We start from the raw sequence: 24087 nt of genomic DNA on the forward strand, positions 1-24087 counted from the left end.
TTCAGAAAGGAAATAGCACAATTGGGAAATAGAGTCAGGAAGATCCTACCTAGGCTGTGTCCAAGGTCATCCTTAAAACTCTTCCCAGGCACAGACATCCACCTTCTCAGCCTGCAGCACATATCATTCTACTATTGGCTTCATGACAACTCAATTATCCTGGTAATCAAAACTCAAAACAATAGTAAATTTCTGTCCCATAAAATCACAAATCCTAGATAATAAGAATTTAATCTCACATTGGTAATAGTGAGAGACTGATCACAGGAAAATACTACTGCTCTCGTAATTCCTTTAAACAATGGGAACATCTTGAGGTGAGTACAATCATTTAAGATCAATTGAACCCCAATAAAGGCCAAAAACTCAAACTAAAATTTTTTCAAGTAAACTAAGAACATCCCTTTCCAGGACCAGATGGAACTGGCCAGCATTCTTTCTGTTTGTCATGACTAAGCCCAGGATGTCTGGGACCAGACACTGTCCCGAACAATAGGACTTCTCTTATCTTGGTATCTTATGAACATAGACTATGCTATGTCATATTGATGGTAAAAGAAACACAGATATCTTGGTCTATAATTTCAACTGACACTTTGACACCCCTCCCGCTCTATTGAATTTACAACTCATTCAATTAAGAAAATTCCCTTCCCATGCCACATGTCAAACAAACATGGAGGCTGCACCTTTTTTTTTTCTCTCTCAGGGCAGATGACCTTGCCCCCCCTCCCCAGATAGTTTCCAGGGATCCTGGCAAGTTTACAAAATAAGGGGAATTGCCATGTGCCCCTCCTTTTCACACACAAGTAATCAATTAACAATCTTAGGTTTTGACATTAAAACAATAACCCCAAATAACTTAGTTAACAATCTCATGAATTTTATGAATTATAACAAAACAATTTCAACTAAAAATTCCCTTTCAATAAAGACAAAATTTGGAAATTTTATGCTTCCTTAAATTACAATACTTACAAGGAAATGTTACAAAACAGGATCATATAAAATGCCCCAACAGCCAAACTCATTCCTTTTTTTCCCTCTTTTCTCTGAAGACACAATTCATTTAACATGCTAGATGTTAAATCCCCCACCCCCAACAAACCTGGTTGTTAGCCTTATAAAAAAGGAACCTAACAACATTTAGCTTATATATAAAAAATTGCTTTTCCCTTCTCTCTCTTCGTCTGGACACTCAAATTTGGCCAGAATTAGAATGCAGAGAGAGAGAGAGAGAGAGAGAAATTATTATATTATTTTTCAAAGGTTTCAAAACCTTTTTACTTTCAAATACCCTCTATTCACACTGTGCAAATAAATTACACCTTCCTTAAGCTTTCTACACATACTCCTTTCCCCTACAAGCTTAAACCTTCCTGACTTTCTAATGGACTTTGATTAAAGTCCCCTTTAAAACTGCATATATCTTATTACTTTCTAACTTGGACCTGACACTTCGAAAATATACGCTTCCTTAAAATGGTGAAACATACAACCCAAAGGGGTTTTGGATGTGCTAGCCGAACCCCTCATTATCGCAGAGCACAGACATAGACAAACAATAAAAGCCTGAACACAAACACATTCTCCCAATGGAAGTCTGAGGAACTGCCCTGGAGAAAACTGTCTTCAATCCAGTCTGACACCTGCCTTTCAGTATGAAACAGAGGTGGCTTCCGGCAGATGATTGTGAAACAGAAGCTCTTAAAAGCACAGTCTCTACACATATAAACAAGTAGACCAAAACAACTAAGACAGAAACCAGGAACCAGGAACCAGATATGACCGTGGTCCCAACATCTCGGGGTGCCTGGGAGATTGAGGTGCTAAGAGCTGCTGCCCCGTCCGGCACTCATTATCCACCAGGAAACAGAAATCTGCAGACACTTACCTCCTGAGGTTTACCAGGTCCAGGATCCACGGGGCCAAAATGAGGTACAGTCAGAGTCGGGGAGGGAAGGTATTTTTCAGTTCTGAATTTCAAGGCCCTGGAACATCTTCAGGGTCAGGCTCCCCTAAAAGTCAGAACAGAGCAATTCCCCCTTCCCGAGGCCGAAGTCCTCCCCAGGTGGGTCTCCGCAGCAACACAGTACACTGCAATCTCACCGGGGCCTCCAAATGTTCTACTGAGAAATCAGCGAGTGAGACCAAGACATAATTTGAAATGTGGATTTATTAGCGCGCGGCTGCAAGGGGTACATACCCAAATCAAGCAGCTCCAATCAGGGGCAGAGCTTGAGTTTATAAAGGCAGAGGCCACAGAGGAAACGGTCAGGGGTTGTGTAAGCGGGAAGTTACAGAAGCCAAACAAGTGATTGGTTGATCCTGCTTTTGGGACCATATAAGGATCATAGAATATGATTGGGGCTGGTATCTTTCTTGGCGGGTTTTCTAAGGCAGGAACTTCTAAGGTGGGAACTCCTAAGGCGGGAACTTCTACTTCAGTGAAGAAGGGCGTGCAAGGTGAAGGTCAGAAAACAAAATGGAGTTCAGCACATGGAGTTCAGTAGGACTTCATTAGTCAGAAAGGTCCTTGGACTTTTAGCCAACATGGCAACATGAAAAGTTGTAGACAAGTCCAGCTTTTTCACAAATAACCAAGCAATGGGAACTGCAAAGAAATAAATTCTTACTTGATGTCAAGAAAAAATTCCTAATAATTACAACTGTCTCCAAGTAGAATGATCTGCCTGAGGAGGTAGTGGGTTCCCTCCAATTGGAGGAATTTATTCAGCAAGATTGGATGGCCACATGTGAGATATGTTGTAGTGGGAATTCATTTTTAGGTATGGGTTACACCAGATGACCACTGAAGTCCTTTCCAAGTCTGAAATTCCATCATTCCGTAAGCCACTGGTCCAGTTGATGGCTGTGAGGCCCAAGCCAAAATCTTCGCCCTTTGCCCCAAGGGAAATCTGACTCACAGGCCCCAGACCCTCATCTCCCTTTGAAAGCCTTAGCTTTACCTTTTAATCTTATTCAGATGCGCCCTACAAGAATCTGACTCCCTTTTCTCTATAGGCCCCAGAAAGGCCTTCTCTGGTCTCAAACTGTTCCTTATTGACTCCCCTTATCTCCTTTTGAAAGTCCTAGCCCCACCTTGATTTTGTGCAGATGCCTTTCAAGCTTCTGCCTTCCTGTTCCCTCCATTAGCTATTCCCATTGTCTATTCAATCTCTCAGACCTCCCCAATTAGAATTGTTACCTAGACCCTTTTCCCAACCCCCTTCTCTGGCCACCCAAAGTTACTTAGTATTTAAGATCCACCTTGGCCCTCATTCAGATGCTGAGAATCTCAGGCCCACAGGCTGAGAACCTCTCATGCCCGCTTGTCTTTACAGGCGTCACCTGGTCAATGTGATTTATCACTAATAAACTTTTCTTCTGGCTGAAGAAGATTTGAGTTGAATTCATTCAGCAGGGCCCAGTACTGCGATCTTGGGGTCCCAGCACCCCAAAAGTCCTAGACCTCTTCACAGTGTCCCACTGTATTTACTTCATCTTCCTAACACTGAATTCCCCATAAAAGTGCCCTTTCTCCCTTTTCACGTTACCTTAAGGATCCTCATTTATTGCTCTGCTGAGTATGATAATTCATGAGTAAAATATATCAATCTGGCTAAGTCAGCCTGGCAACCAATTTAGTTTTTAACTTACTAACCTGGGCTTCATGTTGCATTTTCTATGTCACATTTGCTAATCTTAAACTCTGATGCTCTTTTTTCTGCCATCCAATGTCTTCATAGTAAGAGAATGTATGTGTCCACAACAATCATTGTTGTGACTTTGCTAAAGTTGTTAATTATTTCAACTAATTTTTTAGTTGATTCTGTAGGATTCTCTAAGTATACCATCATATCATCTACAAAGAGTGACACTGTTCTTTAAATGTTTGCTAGAATTCACTTGTAAATCCACATGGCCCTGGAGATTTTGCCCTTTCCTTTTTTTCCTTTGCCAGGGAATCAGGGTTAAGTGACTTGCCCAGAGTCACACAGCTAATAAGTGTCAAGTGTCTGAGGTTTGATTTGAACTCAGGTACTTTTGACTCCATGGCCAGTGCTCTATTCACTGTGCCACCTAGCTGCCCCAAGATGTTTTTCTTAGGGAGTTCATTGATGGCTTGTTCAATTTCTTTTTTCTAAATTGGTGTTATTTTGTGTCCTCTTCTCTTTAATCTGGGTAATTTATATTTTTGTAAATATCCATCCATTTCACACTTAGATTGTCAGATTTATTGGGATACAGTTGGGTAAACTAGCTCCTAATTATTGCCTTAATTTTCTCTTCATTGGTGTTGGATTCACCCTTTTAATTTTTGATACTGAAAATTTGCTTTTCTTCTTTCTTTTTAAAATCAAATTATCCAAGGGTTTATCTATTTTATTTCCCCCCCAAAAGCAGCTTCTTAGTTTTATTTATTACTTCAATACTTTTCTTACTTTCAATTTTATTAATCTTTGATTTTTAGAATTTCCAATTTGGTATTTAACTGGGGATTTTTAATTTGTTCTTTGTCTAGCTTTTTCAATTGCATGCCCAATTCATTGATCTGCTTTTTATCTAATTTATTTGTGTAAGCACTTAGAGATATAAAATTTCCCCTATGTACTGCTTTGGCTATATTCCATAAATTTTGGTATGTTTTCTCATTATTGTTGGGTTTTTTTGATGAAATTATTGACTGTTTCTACAATTTGTTGTTTGACCCACTCATTCTTTAGGATTATTTAATTTCCAATTAATTTTTAATCTATCTTTCCATGGCCTCTTATTACATGGAATTTATATTGTATCATGATCTGAAAAGGATACATTTAATATTTATGCCTTTCTACATTTGATTGTGAGGTTTTTAATGTCCTAATACATGGTCAAATTTTGTGTAGGTGCCATGTAACTGCTGAGAAAAAGATGTATTTCTTTCTATCTCCACTCAGTTTTTTTAGAGGTCTATTGTATCTAACTTTTCTAAAATTCTATTCACCTCCTTAACTTCTTTCTTATTTATTTTGTGGTTAAATTTATGTATTTTATGAGAAAGGAAGGTTGAGGTGCCCCACTAGTACATACCAAGTATATGTGTGTGTGTATACACACACACACGGTGCATATGTTTAGTACTGATGTTACTTCATTGTCTATGGTACCTTTTAGCAAGATATAGTTTCCTTCCTTGTCTCTTTAAGTAGATATAGTTTTGCTTTTGAAAAACCTGAGGTCAGGGGGCAGCTAGATGGTGCAGTGGACAGACCTCCTGCCTTGGAGTCAGGAGGACTTGAGTCCAAATTCAGCCTCCAACACTTGACACTTACTAGCTGTGTGATTCTGGGCAAGTCACTTAACTCCAATTGCCTCAGAAAAAACAAAATAATAAAACAAAACAAACAAAAAACTGAGATCAGGTCTGCTACCCCTGCTTTTTTTTTTTTACTTCAGCTGAAGCATAGTATATTCTTCTCCAGCCTTTTACCTTTTCTCTGTGTCTCTCTGCTTCAAATGTGTTTCTTATAAAAATATATTGTAGGATTCTGATTTTTAATCTACTCTGCTATTCACTTTCCTTTTATGGGAGAGTTCATCCCATTCATATTCACAAATATGATTACTAACTTTGTATTTCCTTTCATCCTATCTTCCCCCTTTTCATACTTTTCTCCCTCCTTTCACCTTGTCTCTCCTCACCAACGTTTTGCTTCTGACCACTGCCTCCTCCAATTTGCCCTCCCTTCTATCAGCTCCCTTTTTCTTTTCCCTTTTTCCTCCTATTTCTGCCCTCCCTTTTATCATCCCCTCCCTTTCTTTTCCTTTTCTCCTTTTACTTCCCTATAAGGTAAGATAGATTTCTTTACCCTACTGAATGTTTATGTTATTCCCTCTTTGAGCCAAAGCAGATGAACAGGGTTCAAACAATGTTTACCCCGTCCCTTCTTTCCCTCTACTGTAATAAATCTTTCATGCCTTTTCATGTGATATAATTTCTCCTATTCTGCCTCTCCCTTTCCTTTTCTCCCAGTACAATCCTTTTCTTTTTTAACTCCTCAATCCTTTTTTTTTAATCATCACATCAAAGTAAATTTATACCCACACACTCTAAGTATACTCCTTTCTAACTGCCCTAAAAGTTTCAGTTCTCAAGAGTTACAAGTGTCATCTTCCCACATCTTCTCATGTAGGGATGTAAACAGTTTAACCTTGTTGAATACCATGTTTTTTTTCTTTCCTGTTTACCTTTTTATGCTTCTCTTGAGTCTTGTATTTAAATATTAAGTTTTCTGAGCTCTGGTCTTTTCATCAGGGAAGTTTGAAATTCTCCTCTTTCGTTGAATACTCATCTTTTCCCCTGAAAGATTATGCTTAATTTTCCTGGGTAGTTGATCTAATCCAAGCTCTTTAGCCTTCTGAAATATTATATTCCAAGCCCTCTGATCCTTTAATGTAGAAGCTACTAATTCCTGTGTAATCTAACTGTGGCTCCTTGATATGTGAATTGTTTCTTTCTGCCTGCTTGCAGTATTTTCCCCTTGACCTGATAGTTCTCGAATTGGAGCAAACCCCTTTCTTGAGGGGAGAGGGGAGAGTGGAAGAAAATGAGCACTTAAATGTGACAGAAACCCAAAAGAAAAAAAAAGTCAGATTTCTCTTGGGCAGCTAGATGGCACAGCACACCTTGGAGTCAGAAGGATCTTAGTTCAAATACTCATTCAGACACTCACTAACAAGTCTTTTAACCTTTGTTGGTCTTATTTTCCTCATCTGGAAAATGGAGATAATAAGGTGATTGTGATGATGATCAAATGATATAACATGCATAAAAAAGAGCTTTGAAAAATCTTAGAGTATTATATAAGTATTAACTTATTACTTTTATTAGTCTGAGGTTGGCAAGTGGGTAAGATTGGGGAGGGAAAACCCTTTGGGGCTAAGTGATATTAGCTGTTCTCATTCTCCCAAGAGTTTCTATGCATAAATTTGAAAACTTCTGATCAATGATGCTTTGTGTTTACTCCCTGATTTCCTTTAAGCCCTACCCCCCAAAGTCACTCCTTTTAAAGGAAGCCTTCTCTAAATCCTGTTAATTCTAGTACCTTCCTTTTGTTAATTATTTCCTATTTATCTTGTGAATGGTTTACTTTATATGTACATTTGCTTATATATTGTGTCCTTCATTAGATTATAAGCTCTTTGAGGGTAGCGACTGTCTTTTACCTCTTTTTATATCCCCAGCACTTAGCACAGTGCTTGGAACATAGTAGGTGTATAACAAATATTTATTGATTGATTATCATAATCATTATCATTATTATCATAATGATATACCATATGGATAAGTATATTTTACATACAAAACCACCAATTAAAATTATATGAAACATCTAACTAACATTAAAAATGATTCATCGGAAAAATAATATGGTTCTTCTATAGTACAGAATATTTATAGCTGTTAAAGGGTGTTGGCTCTCATCTGTAATCTGAAGCTTAAAATTAAAGTGACATGATATGGCTTTGCAGAAACATCTGACTTCTCTAAATTCCCATCGTTGTGACTTAAGGCATTTACCAAAGACAGACTAGAAATACATTAGGAAGCCATAGAGGCTTCAATGGCTTTAGCTTTTTCAGTGAAGTTCTTTTGAAAGGGCATCATGAAGTCTTCAAAGTCCACCTCATAAGTGAACCGCTCACGCCGCATTTCTCTTCTCTTGACTAATTCTGCAGTTGTAGCTTCAGGGCTCCAGAGCTATAAAGAAAAGTAAGGAGTCATTACAGCATGCCTAACAGGAAATCACACCAATATCAGAATGATTTTTGGATAAAATGAAATTAGGAAGATTAAAGCATCCGCATTTACTTTCAAATGAGTTTTATCTTTTCTTTTTTTTAATTCTCTATCAGTGCTTTTGTGAAATAATGGACATGTCTAGTACCATCCAACAAACATTTATTATGTGCTTCTTTTGGGCAAGACGCTATAGGCATCATTAATTTATGTATCTAAACTTAAACAAATAACAAAAACAATAATAATAATTTTAAAGCAGAGAGACCTAACAGAAGAAATCAAAACTATGTGGGAATATAATGAGCTGTCCTCCTGAAGTTGTACTGATGATGATTTCAGTGAGTCTACAGATAAGGGCACATCCTAATGCTCTCATTTTCATTTCTGAAAAGCAGACATTTTGACACCTGTGCAATAGACCACAAAATATGAAAGGAAGATATCAGGATATTTATTATCAGCATAATATCAGGATAGCAACTTGTTCTTGAACTATTTCTACCTCACCTTTCCAAAAAAGGTAAGAACAAGATAACAATAATAATAACAGTGCATTTAATAATACAGTGCTTTACAACTGTAACAAAGCACTTTAGAAACATGGTGCTTTCCAATCCTCCCATCAGCATTGTGAAGCAGGATGAATGTTATTATCTGCATTATGCAAATAAGGAAACAGCTGATTTGGGGCTGAGTAGAAGCCAAAGGTAACAGAGTGTTCTTCCCACTGCCACACCAAATACCTCTTCCAAATACCATCCTACTAGCTCCCCTAGGCAAAGTGGCCCCTCATTCTGATGTCTAAGATTTACAGTGGAACAAAAGGAAAATGAAAGAAAAAAAGAGGAGATAAAGGACTCATTCTCTGTCTCCTTTGTGGCACCAGGACTAAATTGCAGAGATTATTCACAGCTGCAGGCAAAGCAAGCCTTATGCACAGATGAAGGGTGTTTTGGCCTCAATGCTATAATGTGATAGACACTGGGTAGACCTCTCTTATCCTAAATAAGTGGAGATGGTCTAGTTTCGAATATTTCAGGTATGAAGCAACAAAATACTCTACTACGATTTTTGGAATGGGAATAAGAGATATTTAAAGAGGAAGACTGAATCACAGGACTTAGCATTGCTTGTTGTCCATTACAGATGAAAGAAAGGAATTCAAAGATATCATTAGAAAAAAAAGATTCAAAGAACTGCTAATAAAAATTTAGAAAGAAAGAGGGCTTAGAGTAGACCATGAGTTCAACTTTGGGGTGACAACTGAGTTTCAATTGAGGTGACAGTACAACATCAGAATAAGCTGTTGGGCAACAGAGAATTATAATTCAGTAAGAAAATCAGGCCTAGAACACGCAAATTTGAAGACTATGAGTATACAGGTGATAATTGAAGTTCTGAGAACAGGTGAACTCTCCAAAGGAAACAAATACAGAGTGAAAAAAAATAGAAAAAGCTAAAGATGGCCTTGGAAGAAGTCCAAAAGGCAATGGAAGTGGAAAAAGGAACCAGCAAACATGGCAATGGAGTGGTTAGAGTGGAAAAAAAGGAGAAAGAAGAATTTCAAGAAGGAAAGGGTGATCAAAATGCCAACTATAAAAATGGGATTAAGAAAAATGAAAATTAAGAAAAGACCTCTGGATTTATTAAGAAGGAGTCCATGCGTTAATGTTTATAAGGGTTTTTCAGAAGAGTGCTTGGTGTAGAAGCCAAATTTGAAAAGAGTATTATAGGAAAGGAATGAGTGATGAAGAAAATTAAACAGGAACAGACCACTTGATTCAAGAAGCATACTCACAAAAGATTATAGGCATAAGGGACTTTAGAATTTACACTGAAAGCAATATGTACATATTGTACATATTGTTGCATGAAGATTCTATAAGGTGGTACAATTAAAATGTTTCTTTGGTTTTCCCCCAAATGGAGGAAACTATGTACATATAAAGGCAGAATATGAGATGTTACTGGAAAAAGATGAGATTGAAAGTACTAGAGAAGGAAGGTTAAATTAAATAACTATAGGATGACAAAATCTCCCATTTCTGTGCCTTTGCATAGGCTGTCTTCCAAGCTTGGAATTCACCTTCTTCCTTACCTTTGCCCCTCAGAATACCAAGTTCAAGGTCTCTCTGAAAAACTTTGGAATTGGTTACATGACAAGGGAGACACTGGCAAAGGAGCTCCCAGCATGGTATGCCTGTATCAAAGAAGGCGCTGTTCTCTATGAGTAAAGCAGAATCCAAGTAGCTCAAAAGAAACCTGAAATTCACAAATATAGAGAATCTTCCCCAAATGTTCATTTGGACTATTTGTACCTGATCTGTGGTAGGGCATTCTGAGCTTCAACTGGTCTCATTAGCCACAGTCAGGTACACTGTAACCTGACTCTAACATAGTGATGTCCTTCTGGTCCTCTTCAAGAACAAAGAGCAATAAATAACCAACTAAGTTTTCTTCAAAGTTCAAACCAAACATCTCCTCCAATTTTGCAGCCTTTTCTCTAAAGCTACTAGAGATTCTCCTCAAAGAATCACCTTGTATTTATTTTCTATATACTCTTGTATGTACGTATTCATCTTGTTAATTCCTATAGAATGTAAACTCCTTAAGGGAAAGGATTATTTAATTTATGTCTTTGTATCCACAGTACCTAAGCAGCAACAGGCAGAAAGAGACTTTAATAAATGCTTGTTGACTGAATTCTTGAACAAATTATCAGACAGCAAAAGATTAGCTTCAGAAGGAACAAAAGACATCTCTCTGAGAGTTGTGAGAAGACCAAGATGTGTTGAAATGAAGATAAGAATAGTTAAGGATGCCTACCGCAGGATGACTTTGGTCTCAATATGGAAACTGCACTGTCCACCAGAAAGTGCTACATTTAGGATAAGCAGAGCTGCATTTAAATCCTGGCACTTAGTACTTGGAAAAGTCACTAAACATCTCTATGTCTTGAGGTTCCCTCTCCAAGTTCCTTTCTCTTTTAGCTCCTGTACTTCTTCTGGACTTTTCAGTAAAGGAGGAGTGAGGTGGATGGGGTGAGAGACTTAAGGGAAAGTCCCAAACCTTGAAGCTCTGGAGAGTGTACCAGAGAATCAACAAAAGATGGATGAACAGACTATACTCATTAATTGCATGCAACAAAAATAGTTTCAGATATCTAGGATAGCATCTAAAGAAACCTTAAACACTTTTACAGAGAAATATTTGGCATAAAATATTGCTAATACTGAAAGTGCTCATCATGAAATAAAATAAAGGCAGATACTTCAAAGAATATTATTATAAATACCAGTTCCTGTCTCTCATTCTATCCTTTTTTCCATTTTAACAATACATTACAATTCCTCTGTAACTTAAAAATCTGATTTTTAAAATATTTTAATATTAATTTATTTTGCCATTATTAATATATATTAAGAACATGTATAGATATGAAAGCTTTGGCATCAAGAAATTAACTGATGGCACATAGCAAATTACTGGAAGTGTTAGCACTGGAAACATAAAAAGCTCATCTTTTTCAACATCAAAACATTTGAAAGAAAAGTGGAAAATTCAGTTAGCCATAAGGATTTTTTTTGGGTGCCATTTAATCATAGCCTGAAGGTTACAATTTAAATATTGGTTAAGCTGAAGAGATTCAGGATCTCCCCTTTCCTCTGGATTTTGTTCTTCGTGAGAGTGAGTATACTAACTCAGAATTTACAAAGAAATAATGATCTGAGGGAGAAGATTAGTAGATCTATGTTAAAATGGCCAGTGATACCTTTAAGTATCTTAGCAGGGTAGAAATTAAACCAATGAGGGTTATGTCAACTATATAATATTTTAATGAATACACATGTTATTTCAAAAGCATTGAAAAACTATAGTGTGAAATTATAAAATAATATTTAACTTCTGCCAAAATACTTACTCTTCGTGGTATGAATGTGATGTTAACTTTCTTTGTAAATCCACTGGTAATCAGGGAATTGAGGTGAACAACATTATCCTTAATGGGCACTTTTACTTCCTTTACAGGTGGAATATTATAAACTGGTGGAAGTGACTCCTGAAATTTAATCCAAAAAAGTTATTAGTTATTGGAAAGTATTTTTTTTATGTTTTGTAGCTTCATTTCTTTGGCAATATGCTAGGCTCTGTTCTAAACTAAGAAATACATTTCTATACCATTTCATTCCAAGCAGAAATGGCTCCAATTCAGAGATTTTGTGCAAATTTGGGAAAAGCTGGTTTTGTCTTTAACTTGTTGCATCAAGAGCCATATTACATAAAGGCTTCACTCTAGTCTTTTGTGACCAGGTGCTTTCTCACTGGTTGGGCAGTTGGCTATCTAACTGAAAATAACATTAGCATATGATATGTACTGTTACCTACTGTGTTGGAGTTATTATTATCACTGTGGCAATCAGTTTAACTGTTCATGTCTCACACCAAGATTCCCCTCATTCCCTTTCATGATGGGGCAGCTCAGACTTCCAAGGAAACATTGCTATTTACTACCACCTCCTAGAAGTCCTCATTCTTGAAAACAGATTCTATACTTCTTCTGCCAATCACAGTAATACTCAGAAATGCCCATTTTCACTTCTCACTAGTTTTATAGGTGGGAATTTATAGCATGAAATTTTTTGGTGACTCAGAACTAGATGGGTAGTAAGCTTGACCCATTCCCAGTGGATTAGAAACAATGCAGGGGAGGGAGGAAATATAAACCATTATGCTGTCTAGACTACCACGGCAAGCATGACACTAAACTGTCACCAAAGCATAGCATCTCAGGTGGAAGGAAGGGACCTTAGCAGCCATCAAATCCAGGCCCACCCTCTCTTCTTGGGAACACCAGAACAAGTGATTATCCGGCTTTTGCTTGAAGACCTTCCATAAAAGGGCACATGTAACATGTCCTGACGGTACTCATTCCAAATTTGAATTCCAATTTCTAATTGTAAGGATTTTTTAAAAAATTACATTAGACGGAAATCTGCCTCTCTGTGACTTCCTTTTATTGCTCCCCTGGAGTCACTCCTTTTATACTTGACAGTCACAGGTATTATGCTCTCCAGAAATCTCTTCTCTTTACTTCCTCACAAGGGAGGGTTTCTGTACTCCCTCATCATCTTAGTAGCCCCTCTCTTCCTTATATACTCTAGCTTTGCCAGTTGCATTCCCCAAAATGGCATTAAGAACTTAGTATGACTTTTCAGATGTGGCTCATAATAATGTTCCAGATGTCATTTGGCTAAAGCAAGGAACAGCATGATTATATCCGACCATGTTTAAAACTCTAAGTTTCTCTTAATGAAGATTATTTAGATTATTTTGGATATCATATCATATTATTGACTCATATTAAATACTCTAAAACCCCAGGTCTTCTTCACATGAAGTATGACCCATTTTGTATTTGTGGAGGTGATTTTTTAAACCAAGCCTGGGACTTTACATTTATTTTCTATTAAATTTAATCTCATTAGATTCATCCCATTGTTCAAGCCCGCCATGGATAACTGTGTTAAACAGCACATGAACAGATCAATAAATTTATGTTGCACTCCAGTAGAGGCATCAATCCAGTTCATTCATTAATAATCTAACTCTTAGTGTGGTAATTTAATGTTGATAGTTGCTGTGTACTAGAGTGGCATAACTCTTGACCCAACAGTTCAGGTTCAGTGGATTATTATCAACATATCTTAGAGAAGTATTGAGCTATTATTATAGGACTAAAAGAAGAAATATAATCCTTTTTGTGATTCCTGATAGGAATGCCTTTTCCTTTTTCCTTGAACCACACTGATATTTAGTTTGAAAATTTTAGAATTCAAGGTGAATTTAAAAAATACATTAGTTAATTCTACCATATTAAAAATATGCTAGAGTCTTTCACCAGTTAGTTAACTTTTACTTTGTTTGATGGCAGAATGGATAGATATTAATAGTATCTCATATTTAATGTTTTTAAATAAGTTTTCTCAATCTTAGGAAAATGGTGAATGCCGGAACTATTTTCTCCATTTTATGTATAAAGATCTAACTACAGGTACAGTTTCTATTTGCTCTGAGGATTTCCGGTAATGCTTCATTCTTTTTTTGTGTGTGAGGCAACTGGGGTTAAGTGACTTTCCCAGGGTCACATAGCTAGCAACTGTCAAGTTTCTGATGCCAGATTTGAACTCAGATTCTCCTAACTCTAGGCCCAGAGCTTTTGTTCTATATACTGTGCCACCTAGCTGCCCCATAATTCTTCATTCTTAAGCTGGACATATTTTTATTTGTTCTACTTTCAATACAATTACAAATTTTCATTACATATAGTATTTCTCAAGCATTGTACAAAGAATATTTTTAATGCTATACAAATGCTTCTAGGGTGATAAGTCACTTAACTTGTACATATTTTTTTTTTCTTACCTCTTCTTTATGACCTTCACTAGCTGGAGTTGCAGGTTTAGGAGGTGGCTTTGGTTTACCTTTTCCTTTTGGTTCTACTGCTTTTGGCAAACGGTCCATCTTATCTTGGATATACTCAATTATTCTGTAGTCAGCATAGGCTTTGGCAATATCCAAAGCATTATGTCCTGTTTAAAAAATGACAGCAGTCAAGGCAAGTGTGTGTATGTGTATGTGTATATGTGTGTGTGTGTGTGTGTGTGTGTTGATCTGAATGATCACATCTCTTCACTCAGGATCTCTTTCTACTATATTACATCACTACATGAGCTTACTAAAATTATGATACATTTAAAATGCCACTTATTGGCATCATTAAAACAACTAGCTCTACTCCTCCCTCCTCCTTTTTTTTTTGCTTTCTCTGACATTTCTTCGATAAGGTATCTCCGAAATGAAGGCTGTAAATATTGACGTATTACCCACTCTGTACATTTTAACTATGGTTGCTGCCTTCTCCCAAAGAATCATGGGATGTTGAAGTTGTGTGCCACTTTAGAGGTAACTTAGTCAAAGCCCCTTCATTTCACAGATGAAGAAACCAAGTAAGAGGAAGAGAGGTTAAGTCCCTTGCCCAAGGTCTATGAAGAGTTGGAATCTAAACCTATATCTTCTGACTCCAAATCCAATGCCCTTTCCAGTACATTATGTTGACTTCTCTAACATGAATGGCACTATATCTGTGCTACTTAGTTACAGAGCTTGGGGTAGAAGTGTGTGAGTGCGTGTGTAGGTGACTGAATGTATGCAGTGAATATGTGCTGTTCACCCAATTGCTGACCCAATATTGCATTGGCTCTTCTCATTTGTGATAAATTTTATAGAGCTTAACAGGTTATAAAGACTATCAGTAACTAGGGAACAACTCATTTCCTAAACAAGAACAAGGGTTTTTTTTTTTTTAATTTTCTCTATGCTTGAGAGTTATTAATACTTTCACAAAACAAAAAAGTCTGAAATAATAGCATTTTAGATGTATCATGTGGCCTTTGTTTCCAGGAAATTCTAATAGAATTGGCCCTAAATTTTGATTTATATTCAGTTGTGTTGTGGAATACCTCAGGTGGCCTTCCCTTGGGTTCTTAGAGCCAACAATGGCCCTTACTCAAGCCAATCCTTTATTACCCTTTAAGAGGAAACTGGAGAGCACTGAAACTTTAGTCTCTACTTCTTATAGGTTATAAGATGAAGCTAGAAATTTTATGGGATCATGTTTGTAACCATGGCCAAGAAGCTTCAGAAGTACAGCCACATAGCAATAAAATACTAGATGTCTTGAATGCTATCGACTATGCCCGGCTCTAATTTCAAATTCATTTCTCTAACATACCTTTTCTGTTTGTAGCCTGAAATTTAGCACCTAATTCAATTAAATATTGTACAGTATCCAGCCTACAGCTTTCAATGGCTCTCATTAAAGGTGTTGAGTTGTTGATTGAAGGTGCATCTATCGTAGCTCCATTCTTAACAAGGAGTTCAACGATATCCTGTTGACCTGCATGACATGCATGATGAAGTGGAGTCCACAGAAAATTATCTGTTTCATTAACATTGGCCCTGTTAAAAAAAAGTTGCATTAATTAATGGTACTGGGTTAATTTCAAGTTACTTTTCTTTAAATTTAAGATAAACATTCAAAATAATATTTTATGTTGGGCAGCAAGGTGGTACCCTGGATAGAGCACTGCGCCTGGAGTCAGGAAGACCTGAGTTCAAATCCAGCCTCAGACAATTACTAGTTGTATGACCCTGGCCAAGTCATTTAACTTATTTGCATCAGTTCCTCATCTGTACAATGAGCTGGGGAGGAAATGGCAAACCACTTCAGTATCTTTGCCAATTAAACCCCAAATGGTGTTAAGGAGGGTCAGACATGACTAAAAAAACTGAATAACAACAACATTAGGTAATTCAATTTTTATGAAACTTCTTCAAACTAGGGAAGTTGTGATTAAAGTGAAATAACTTGTGACAAATTTTGATGGACTTATAATTTACATTATGATTTTTTAACTATTCTGTACTATAAGCTACTTTTAATTTTTATTTTCTTTGCCTTTGTCTTTATTCTCAAGATTGCTACATGACAAAATAGTAACAGCTCATGTTTCTATAATAGTTTATAATTTATGAAGTACTTTCCTCACAACAATCCCCAGTGGCAAGCAAAACAAATATTATTATCCTCATCATACGATAAAGAAACTGAGGGTCTGAGAGATTAAAAGATTTGTTCTTAGTCTTAAAGCCAGTAAGTCTTGAAATCATGACTAAAACTGGTTATTTTGACTTTGAAGTCTGTGTTCTTTTTTACCTCACTATATAGCCTCTAATTGCTTCAAGTATGTATGTATGCATTCAAACATGCATGTGTATACACACATACATATATGCATATAATACATTACGTATACAAATGCATATATACATATCCATGTGAATGCTCACATATACATGCATTTTTACATTTATGTATACGTACATGTATATAGATAAAGATGTAATTCAGAGCTTCTGGGAAACCCATAGTAGGAACAATCCAATTTTGGATATTTTTTTCTTTACACACTGCTACTTTAAAAAAAATAATTCTTTGTTATGTCTACTCCCAAGCATAATATTTTAGTTTCAAATCTGCATTCTCTCATAAAGGTCACTGTCAAATAGATTACATTTGGTCTGCAATGAAGTTATTCTCCATGAAAAAATTAACTCATTAATAAACATATCTAAATATTTCTGTGGTTATTAATCATAGTATTTTAGTTACAAAAGTCAAATATATAAAGGGTTCAAAGCAATAATAACAAGAGTTAACATTCTGTTGAGGCTTTAAGGCTTTACAGTTTTCAAAGTGTTTTACACATATCAGCTGGCATTATCCTCACAACAACCCTGTGAGGTAGGTGTAACGTATTTCAATTTTATAGATGAGGAAACGAAGACTAAAAGATGGCAAGTGTTGAGGGCCACACAGCTCATTAGAGTCTGAGGAAGGATTTGAATTCAGACCTTCCCGCCTCCACTTTCAGTTCTTTACCCTTTTCATCAATGACACAGGACTATTATCTTTTCCAGAGCTCTTTCATGTCTGTTGTGTCAGCTGAATCTCACCATACAACTGTGAAACAGGCAGGGTATGAATAAATTTTATTTTCCAAAAGTACTTATTTCAATACTTCAGGTAGCTGTGTTTCTGTGGGTATGGGTCTTCAAGCCTCCACTGACACAGATCACAGTTTCCCTGGAATATAGCAGATAGATTTTTTTAGAGTTGCCATGCACCCCAAAGTCATTATCCTAGAGCCAGCCTCATGATGAGCCTTTGGACAACAAACTAACAATCTATCACTATGAAATGCCTCTCCAGCTCAGTGGGACAACCAGGAGGGGTGGGGGGGTGGCCCACCTGTACTCTATAAGTAAGTATCAGGGACTTCACATACTTTTAGTTCCCAAAATCATATAGCAGAAAACACAGCAACGAGTCAACATATATTGTGTATATATATCCCTAAGTGCAGAATGGTTAAATGAAACTATTGTCATCACTCTGGCCTATCTACTAATTCTACATATCAGAGAATGTCTGAGAGAGGGTTGTCGTTTGAACTTCACATCAGACAATCATAAGCTTTAGAGCTGGAAAGGACCACCTGAAAGATCATCTCATCCGACTTCAGAATTTAATGTCACAAATGTCATGATGCTAGTAACTAGAAGAGTCAGGATTTGAACCCAGGTTCTCTGAATCCAAATCCAGTGTTCTTTTCCCTATATGTTACTATACTTCTTCCCCTCTCCTTTTATCTCCCCAGGAAGATAAAGCAGGATCTCAAGGACCCTACTTATCACTCTACTAGCATCTTTGAAATTAAAAAGCCATGTTGGGAATCAGCAAGGATAATGTAGTTTCATTCAAGTAAACAGAAGGGAGGGACTATTTTGAAAGGAAAAGATGTGCTTTAGAGAGAGAGAAAAACATAGTCTACATCTTGTCTGTATTGACTAGAGTGTCTCAAAAAAAAAGACATCTCCAGAAGGGACTTCCCCATACCACTTAGTGGCCCCAGTAGTTAACTAACTGGGTTGGGGATGGTCTGGAAACCTGATGGTCTAGCTCCTTGGCCTCCTTACTGCTACATGGATCCTTAGGCTGGGGGTGGGGTGGGGTGGGGTAGGGAATAGGTCTTTCCAACAAGCAGTATATTCCTTCACCAGAATGCTGGGGGTCTACTGTTCCACAGTGGAGGAAACCAGAGACTACCTATTGATAACAAAAGAAGTCCAGAACTAAATTCTCCTTTGGTTTTGCAGGCTCTCTAGATCTTCAGAGAGGAAAAATATTTGAAGGAATCTCTTATATTCATGAATTTAGTCAACTACCCAGAGGAGGTCCAGCAGGGAGTTAGAACTGAAAAAAAACAAGATGCTTTCAGGGAAACTAGTCAAATTCTACAGTGCAATTATTGATACTCTAATATTTAGCACAATTTCTTTTGATCTTGAAGAATGTTGACCAGAAAAAGCTTCACCAAATAAAGTAACATACCCCCTTTCAAGAAGAAATCTCACAGCATCTATGTTTCCACATTCGCATGCAGCCATTAATGGAGTTTTATAAAACCTGTCCTTCATATCTACTGGTATTCCTGCTTCAAATGCCTTTTTCAGGGATGCCAGATCTCCAGATTTAGTGATATAATTAATATTGCAGTATATTTTTCCAGGGTCATCAATATACCAGGAAGAATCATCCTGAATGGGATGTCTGGGTGGAAGATCTTGATTAAATCTATTGCAGTCTGTAATGTTTTGGTAAGTTTCAATCATATAATAAGGTGGCCCACCCTCCTTTCGACGTTGAAACACGTTGTCAGGAATATAGCAGACTGGAAGAGGAAGGACAAACTTGCCTTTCTTGGCCTTCTTGCCCCTTCCCTTCTTCTTTTTCTTGGGTCCATAGGATCCCAGAACAAAAGACTTTTGCAAATATCTGGTCCCTTTAAAGAATTCATTAATGTTAACACCTGCTCCTCGGCTTTTTTCATGGTGCTGTGCAATAGTGACTAGATCTTCACTGCTTGCAAAGTTCTGCATTTCTTCAAGCACCATTATAAAGTCCTCTTTAGTTAGAGTTCCATCACCACGGTCCATAGGAGCAAAGACATCTCGCAATTCTTTTTCATGTTCATAAGACCAGTCATGTAATCTGATAGCCCAGGGTGAATTTGGATTTTTAACTCCAGGCTTGGCTAATTTTTTGGCAATTCTCTCAGCTTTGCGTATTTCTTTGGATGCTGCCTTGAAGCCACTTTCTTTAGCAACATTTCTTGGTGTCTTGTGGTCTAAGTTCTTCCATTTTAGGTCACATCCTAAAAAAACCCACACATTTCTTTACTAATTGGGCAAAACACCGGAATGGTTTTTTTGTTGTTGTTCTACAAGCACTACAAAACAAATTTGTAACACTATTCAAGCAATTATTACATATTTATACTTACAGTTTCTAACATAATCATAATGGCTATTTCTATAGTGCTGAAGACATTTATATAGAAATAGAATAATACAGGTTTCAATTCTTAAAGAATTGAAACAGCATTTCAACAACATAGGTAATCCCTCCTCTGACTCAGATTACAATCCGTCTATGCTTTAGTAAACAGTCTTTTTGAATTGTGATAATAACTATTCATCACCCTTCTGCCAACCTGGTGATGGGCATCTCTTCAAACTCAACTAGGATATTCTCATAGAGATACATCTATGTCCTTCACTTCCTGCAGGCTTTCCAATTTTGCAGGACAGAGATAGCCTTCGGGAATACAAGCACCTCCATGCTAAGATGAGGCATGTACCAAGTCCTGAGCTAGGCACTATGAATATAAAGATAAAAGTGAAAAGTCTCTGCCTTCAGGGAACTTGCAGTCTAGCCAGCAAGACAACATGAAAATCTATTGGTGTATACAAAATAGATATAAATGGGTACAAGGTAGCTCTAGGGAAAGGGGAGGGCACTGGCTACTGGGGAAGATGAGGAAACAACTCATATAGAACATGGCACTTGAAGGAAATTGGGGATTCTGAAAAATGGAGGAAAGAAAGGAGAGATTTCTAAAGATTTGAAGACTGAAGATGCCATGTCATGTATGAGAAATATCAAGGAGAGTTTGGTTGGACTATATTGTGTAGAGAGGAATGATGTATAATAAAGTTGGAATGCCAAGAGAGATTTATAGATAATAGAAAGCTATTATAGTTTATCGAGTAGGAGAATAACTTGGTCAGGCTCACTTTTCAGAAAAATCAGTTAGGCAGCTATGTGGAAGATGGATTTGAAAGGGGAGAGATCAATTATTGCAATCATCCAGGCATATGGCAAGAAAGTCCTAAACTAAAGTAACATCTGTACAAGTGGAGAGAAGTGGAGATTTGCAAGAAGTGTCATGGTGAGATAAAGAAAGGATTCAGAAACTTACTGGCTACGTGGAGTGAGTGAGAAGGAGATGAAGATGACCACTGAGGATGTGAACCTGGGTGATAGGATGGATAGTGATGCCCTTGACATAAATGGGTAAGTTCTGAAGAGGAGTGGGTTCACTGGGGAAAGTTAGTGAGTCCTGTTTTGGACAAGTTAAATTTGAGACATCAATGGGACATCCATTTTGAAATTTCCAGTAGGCAACTGGTGATGTGGAGCACTTGAGAAAGTAGAATTTTTGAACTTTGTAGCCTTTGACCACAGAAACCAGCTGGGATAGGGGATGGAAGGAGGACATTCCACAAAAAGAATGGGAGAAGAGGAATTTTCCCCACATTTCATTTCTCAAGAATGCTTTTCTACAAGATGGTAAACTGAAAAGTCATGGATTAAGAAATGGTTTGTGACAGTAAACAAAAACGTTCAAGAAAAAATGTCTACATATTGGAATCCAGGCTTCACTCCTCTGGGGAAAAAAACAAAACAAAACAATTTCCACTAAAAACTTGCTGATATGTATGATGGCATGTAAGTGACCATGAGTTCTTGAAGAATTTGCTCTAGTAGGCCCTATAAAAGCTAGAAAGGTTTGAAGTATGGACCTGATGATGGATAATACAGCTGACATCTGAGGACCTGTCTAGCTAAGGTGGAGTAGCTTACTTCATCAGCTTGATTACCAGGTGGTGAAATTAAGCCTTAGTACTTCAGAAAACCTATTTGTTAAGTCAAAATGGCATGTTATACATATTGGTGAAGGGATGCTGAAATGCTACCATAGCATAAAAAGTACTTTACTTGTGGTATATGAATATAATCGAATATTGCTGTGCTGTGAGAAATGACAAATACACTGAATACAGAATATCAGAAAGACTTACATGAATTGATACAGATTGAAATAAGCAGCTAGAAAACAGTCTACAAGATTAACAATGTAAAAGAAAGAACAGTCACCACAAAACAATCAAAAGTAACTGCTGCAAATTACAAAGAATAAACATGGCCCCCCAAAAAGTGATAAGAGAAAACATCTCTGTTCTTTTAAGGTGAAAAGTCCACAAGAGCAGAAGATAACATGTATTTTTGGATATTCTCAATGTATTTACTAATTTTGCTGATTTTCTTCCTCTTTTTTCTTTTAAATATTTCTTTAATTATATGAGATGGCTTTTGGGGTGTGTGTGGGGGGAAGCAACACAGACAGAAATTTCAGTGATGTCAAAACAAAATATATCAATAATAGCTGGTAAGCCAAGATGGCAGAGTAATATGATGAAATAGGGTTGAGCTCTCCCCACAATTCCTTCACAAAGATCCAGAAAATGTACTAGATGAACTCTTCACAAGGAAATAAGAAAAATTCCCAGTGATACTGGGCACAGGGAAACACAGAGAGAGAGAGAGAGAGAGAGAGAACCACAGAGACTGGGATCTAGTCAGGAATGGCCGAAAGAGGTTCTCCTATTGAGGGATATTTTTCCTATTATATTAATTACCAATTATTAAATTAGGATTAAGGATTTTTATCTTTATCTCCTCATTCAGTGTCCAGCCTCTGTAGGTCATTCAGCCAGTCTCTGAAGGACAAGGCTGATAGATGACATTGCCCAAATCTTCCTGAAACCTACCCCTTGATCTTGGATGAGATCCCACCCAACCAGGAGACCTTACTTCTGTTTATAGTATAAACAGAATGTAATCTAGGTGAATTCCACCCCCAAAACATTAAACCCATGTCTTTGCACCCCTCTCCATTGGAGTTTAGGGTAACCCAGGTCATGAAGAAGAAAACCAGCCAAGAGTGGTCTGGGAAGAAATGGATCCTTTGTGCAGATTGCTGGAGGCAGCTCAGTCTCATGATCAAGCCATGTACTCAGCAGGAGGAGCTGAAGACTTACCCACCTTCTCATTAATATGCCCACCCTGCCTCATTAGTTTTTCACTAACCTGGATTGATTTTCACCTATTGGAATACCCCCTTTTCGAAAGGTATTTAAGCATTCAGTGATCTCCACGGTTTTGTCTTTGGTTACCAAGAGAAAACATTGATTATCACTTTATTGATTACCAGCCACCCTACTTAATAAACTGATTATTAATTATCCAGAAACTCTATCTCTCGGCTTTTCATTTGTCTCACTACATAAGGACTGAAAGAGGGCTGAGGCTGTACACTAGGTCAAGAAGGGAGGAAAAAAGCATTTTATTAAGCACCTACTATGTGCCAGACAGCTAGGTGGTACAGTGGATAGAGTGCTGGCCCTGGAGTCAGGAGGACCTGAATTCAAATCTAGCCCCAGACACTTAGTACTTGTGTGACCCTGGGCAAGTCACTTAATCCTGTGTGCCTCAGTTTCTTTTCTGTACAATGAGCTGGAGAAATAAATGGCCAACCATCCCAGTGTCTTTGTCAAGAAAGCCCCAAATGAGATCACTAAGAGTTGGATATGACTGACTAAACAACAACAAAATGTGCCAGGTACTGTTCTGAATACATTGCAAATATTATGTTATTTGATCCTCACAACCGTGTGAGGTAGGTGCTATTATTCCTATTTTACAGTGAGGAAACTGAGGCAAACAGAGGTTAAGTAACTCACCCAGGGTCACACTTGTTGCTAAATGTCTGAGATTGGATTTGAACTCAGGTCTTTTTGACTCTAGGTCCAGCATTCTATTTACTGTATCATCTAGTTTCCAAGAAAAGGTTTCAGACCAACACAGAGGGGTTTGGCCTTGTGAAGGTCGCAGGAAGACCTGTCACCTGATAGTTCTGACCTTTACTACTTAGGTCCAAGACACAGATCAAGGGTAAACTGGGAGAGTGACTGCCCCTGGGGTAGTGGTCTGAAATAAGGTGTGGTCACAGATTCTACGATCAGAAGTAAGCAGCAGCTGTGTAACTGACTCCAGGAGTGGAGTGTGGCCACAGTTTTAGCCACAAACTCACTCTAAAGCCTAGAGTGAAATATCCAGGACAAGAATCCTAGATCAAAGGGAAGCCTTCAGTTTTGTCACTCAGAACCAGAAGCACTTTCTGGCTCACTAATAGTGACTAAGTCTATTAGCAGTCTACTGAAACTCATAATAGAACAAGTCCACAGTTCTGTGGTTTGGTAACAAAACCAGGTCAGGAAATTTCAGAGCTCAGAATAGGCCAGCATCAGACCACTCTGGGACTTTAAAAGCTTGGAGGTCCCCAGCCTGAGATCCCAGAATCCAGAGATTCTGGAATAAAACATTCAGTACCTCAAACGAACAATAACAAGACTGAAGAAGACACAAATTCAGCAACACATTCCCTCCAAAAGTGGGCAGAGCCCAGGTCTAACACAAAGTCCAACATCAG

General features: G+C 37.5%; 1 protein-coding gene across 2 annotated transcripts in view; it reads right to left on the reverse strand.

Moving 5' to 3' along the window:
• Positions 1-2158: 2158 nt before the first annotated feature.
• Positions 2159-24087, reverse strand: part of ANKEF1 (ankyrin repeat and EF-hand domain containing 1) — a 62875-nt gene continuing 40946 nt past the window's right edge. For both annotated transcript variants that reach the window (XM_020985896.2, XM_078149727.1), the window contains exons 6-10: positions 18804-19626; positions 15582-15808; positions 14213-14379; positions 11712-11849; positions 2159-7747 (exon numbers count right to left, since the gene is read on the reverse strand). In XM_020985896.2, the coding sequence (XP_020841555.1) occupies positions 7589-7747; positions 11712-11849; positions 14213-14379; positions 15582-15808; positions 18804-19626 (1514 nt within the window). In that variant the 3' untranslated portion in view covers positions 2159-7588. The remainder of the gene's footprint in view (positions 7748-11711; positions 11850-14212; positions 14380-15581; positions 15809-18803; positions 19627-24087) is intronic.

The sequence above is a fragment of the Phascolarctos cinereus genome, unplaced genomic scaffold, assembly GCF_003287225.1.
Source record: "Phascolarctos cinereus isolate Bilbo 61053 unplaced genomic scaffold, phaCin_HiC Scaffold_2;HRSCAF=192, whole genome shotgun sequence".
Taxonomy (NCBI): Eukaryota; Metazoa; Chordata; class Mammalia; order Diprotodontia; family Phascolarctidae; genus Phascolarctos; species Phascolarctos cinereus.